The sequence below is a fragment of the Notothenia coriiceps genome, unplaced genomic scaffold, assembly GCF_000735185.1.
Source record: "Notothenia coriiceps isolate Sejong01 unplaced genomic scaffold, NC01 NC01_scaffold00012899, whole genome shotgun sequence".
In the NCBI taxonomy this organism is placed as follows: Eukaryota; Metazoa; Chordata; class Actinopteri; order Perciformes; family Nototheniidae; genus Notothenia; species Notothenia coriiceps.
In genome coordinates, this window is record NW_011345600.1 from 68367 (window position 1) to 72399 (window position 4033).

Here is a 4033-nt window from a genome sequence, read left to right on the forward strand (position 1 = left end):
AAGCCCCTCTCTCTGCTGTTAAAATGAACTTGTACTGTAAAAACTACGCTGCGCATGCTCAGAGTATTTTTCTATTCAATGTGTGGGGTAAAAAAATAATCACCATAGGGGCACTGAGCTGACATACCTAATAGGGATGGGAACGATTAATCAATTTCTGGGAGGGGTGCCTAAGTTGATTACATACGATCAAATGGAATAATTCAATGTATACGACAGTGCCATAGCTAAGTGTGTTAGGTCTAAAGGTGTGTTTTGCTCCCTCACAGCAGGCAGAGCTGCAGGTGCTGATCTCTCTCTCTCTCTCTCGCGTCCGGTTATACTTCACTCGCGTATGTCCAAATCCATCAGATCTAGCTAGTTAGCTAATGATATGGCTGCTGCCTCTCCCTACACGCAGACTCAAACCTCATCTTATGCCCAAATGCGGCGCAAATGCGCCCCGCAGTTACCCGTTGTGAGGTTCCGGCGCTAACAGTTCACGAGCGTGCGACCTCTTTACGATCAATGGGTTTTACTTATCGTTACTTCACTCTGGTGTTTGATCTTCACTGAAAGATGTATGGGAAGAGTTTGATTCTAATAGGCTTTTTTCAGATTCATCTGGTGTAAATACATCAAGACAGCCTTTCTGATGGGGAACAGAAGCCCTTTTATCTCTTCAAAGCAACCATACTCCTTTGACCAAAACAGTCTTTTCAACTTGCTTTGGTTAATACAAATTAACCCTTAAAAGTACGAAAAGTCAAACAATAATACAAACAAACTAATCAACAAGATAGTGGTAGACCAGTGTTTTAAACTTGTTCTGCAAGGTAAACATTGTCTTTTTGTCGATAGAGTCTGGTGTCTTTCATGAGAGATGGGTGGATAAGACAGCTTTGACGGAAAAAGGATGTCTGACCAGGTAAACTGTAACACTTCAATTGTTATACATTTTTTTAAGTGACTTTACACAGCTCTAATTCAAGAAAATCCAATCCATGAAACTATTGCTTGTTAGGACACTCTAGCCAGTTCATGGAGATTAGCACTATTCCTTTCAAATTTGGAAATAGCTTATTTTACACCCCATATGTAGGCAACAGATTCGTACCCTGCACCTGTAAACAGCAGTGCATTGTTTGTTGTTGTTGTATCCTAACACACAGTATCAGATGTTGACAGATGCTGTCCTTGTGGCAGGTTCAGCTTCCAGCCTCAATGTTTACATACAAAAAGGTTAGGGTGAAGGGTCTTGCCCAGGGACACAACGACACGCTGACTGCAGTGGGGTTTGAACCTGTGCTAACCTGATCCGAACACCAACGCACTAGTCCACTGCGCCACACGCCTCCATCAACTTCTTCTCTTGCCATGCTAACTTTACAGTGCTACATGTTGTTTCCTTTATCGGACAGTACACTGGTGGGTATTTACCCGCATCTTCGTGGCTTCTGTCGGGACGGGGATGGAGGTCCGGTGCAGCGTGAGCTCCTGTTTGTTACTGTGCACATCACACACCAGCTCAAGCAGCGACACGGAGCTGGTGGTGCTCACAGCCAGGCGGTGATCCTGAGACCATGTGAGCGGCTGCAGCCCGCTGACCGGGGCGATGAGTGAGAGCACGGGGTCCCGCTTGATCGGCACATCCACCGGGCTTATCACGAGAGTATCCTCATCCTCTGGCTCTGTTTTAATCACTACATTTCTCGGCAGAGAAGGCATCGAAGCTGACTGACCGGCAGCCGCCATGTTTTCCCTGCGGAGGAAATGACGTCGGTGAGCGTGGGAGGGGAGGAAGGAGGCACTTCCTCCGCGGTGTTAAATAGTGCACTGTGTTTGATGTCAACATTAATGTTTAATTCTCTCAGGTCAGACTAATTATCACAGCTGTTTAAACAGTATTAAATAAGTATAACACATTTATATTTGCATGCATTCTCAATTTTAATATTTAGTTTAATATATTTGTAATAATAATAATTAATCATGTTAGAAATCCTTTTTATTGCAGGACTGTTGTAATGGACAATGCATTTAGTAAGGTGTAGGCTACCTGACTAATCTATGTGTATGTCATATTGTGTGATATTGTTTTTATTTTAAATAACAAATGTGTCAGTTTGAATAACCCTGAAAATGTGCTTTTAACTGAAACCATATAATTTAAATGTACTCCAAGTCAACTGTACTCTGCAAACCAAATATTAATTATTAGCTGGAAACCATGACCAGTTAAATGCCACAGTATATGCAAAATTGTATAAATGTTATTCATCTTTCATTGGCCTAAAAAGTATATTTTGCATAGGGTTAAAAATAATCCACAAAATGATGAGAGGGGTCGTCATCTAAGCAGAATACATAACTGATTATACAGACCCCTTATGTTGTTTAACTTAGACGGTGTAAATGTTTAGTGATACATAGGTCTCAAGATAAGCAGATGAAAGTATGTTGGACTATACTGCTTTTTTTCATATGTGTAGGTATGGTAATGTGAAAATATGAAAGAGGTGTATCAAAAAAAATCTTTAACCCTTTGTAGCTATAAGGAAAACTAGCACTGGATCAAACGTGGAAGAAACATCCCTGATCTCTGAAATATTGCCCTTTCAACTATGCACTTCAGTTGAGTGCCAATCAATCTGCCTTCACCCCCCGACAGACTGTCAGCAAGCATCTGAAGGAATCACAATCAATAACCTTGCACAGATATGTTACATTAATGAGTGTTGTAATGCACATACATACGCATATAAGCAATTAGTATAATTTACATGTTGGAACTGCTTTTATAAATGTGTCTTTTGTCTATTTTTATATTTCATTTGCCTCAAGTTATTGGTAGTGACAAACCACAGTTACATTACGAGGAAAATAATGGAAAAGGCAAAAAATATATTTCCATTAGCGTGCAATGACAATGAAGTTTAAATGGATTAAACTGAAGAAAAATGTAGAATTAATTTTTTTTGTTTATTTCACAGCTATGAAATCCAACCTTGATTTGTGCCATAACATTTTCAATGCGTATGCATCCTGGAACATTTTTATTGGAAAATATAAATATAGTCTCCATAGATTCTCTAAAGGTTTTGATACTGCTGAATCATAAATAACATATTGTAACCCCACTACTCGACAACAGTCACACACCTATTTAGCATATTTATCTTTTCAAAAACAGCTTTATTAAATTCCTAATGAAAACTAAACATGTCTTAGCGTTTGTGTTACGGAAAATAGCTGCCGTAAATTTACTTTAATGTCTCGGAACAGAACAGCACATGCAGCCTTGGGCAGTGTGTCAGGACTTGCACATCCTTGTTTTAATTAGATTAGATTAGATGAAACTTTAATGTGTTCCATGGGGAAATTTTGCTATCCATGTGACACATTCACTCAACCAGATTAGGCCTACGTCGAAACATCGCTGGCGCTCAACAATGACATATTCACGGCTCAGAGAGAAAAGAAGAATGAGCTTGACAGGCACCACATCAGTCATTTCATCCGTCCGAGATCAGTCACTCAGAGGGATCATTAATTGTCACATTTCATCGTTAATTAATAGAAAAAATATGAAAACTGTCCCTTCCTCGGTTGATGGCTCAGATATATATCAGCATGCTCTATGCGATGAGTCACCAGATGCTCCAGGACAGGTCAGAGGTCAAACAGTCGGATGCAGAGCTGGAGACTTGCAGGCAGACAGTGATTTGTTACCGCCCTCACATGAAAGCTCCTCTCTCGCAGTAACTCTCCTGACTCTCAGCGAGATGACAGCGGGATTTCAACAGGCAGGAGTTATTTGTCACAAAACAAATTGTTACAAATCTGCGAGACAAACACGTAATAGCTCGCCCACCATGTTTTAATCTCTAATTTTTCTGTCTTTTGTTTCGATAATCGAAATGAATAAATGAACGGGACCATGGTATGTTTCATTCTTAATGAAGCATGTAGTGAATGAATATTTCACACACCTGCTGTGTGTCTTTGGTGGGTTTTGACTGGGGACCATATCCCAGCCCGGGATGTATGAATG

The 4033-nt window shown here is 40.3% G+C and overlaps 1 protein-coding gene across 1 annotated transcript in view; it reads right to left on the reverse strand.

The window, feature by feature from the left end:
• The window catches only part of gtf3c4 (general transcription factor IIIC, polypeptide 4), a 10515-nt gene extending 8742 nt beyond the window's left edge, over window positions 1-1773 (reverse strand). The window contains exon 1 of the mRNA XM_010773700.1: window positions 1420-1773. Within this exon, the coding sequence (XP_010772002.1) occupies window positions 1420-1734 (315 nt within the window). The 5' untranslated portion in view covers window positions 1735-1773. The remainder of the gene's footprint in view (window positions 1-1419) is intronic.
• Window positions 1774-4033: the final 2260 nt, after the last annotated feature.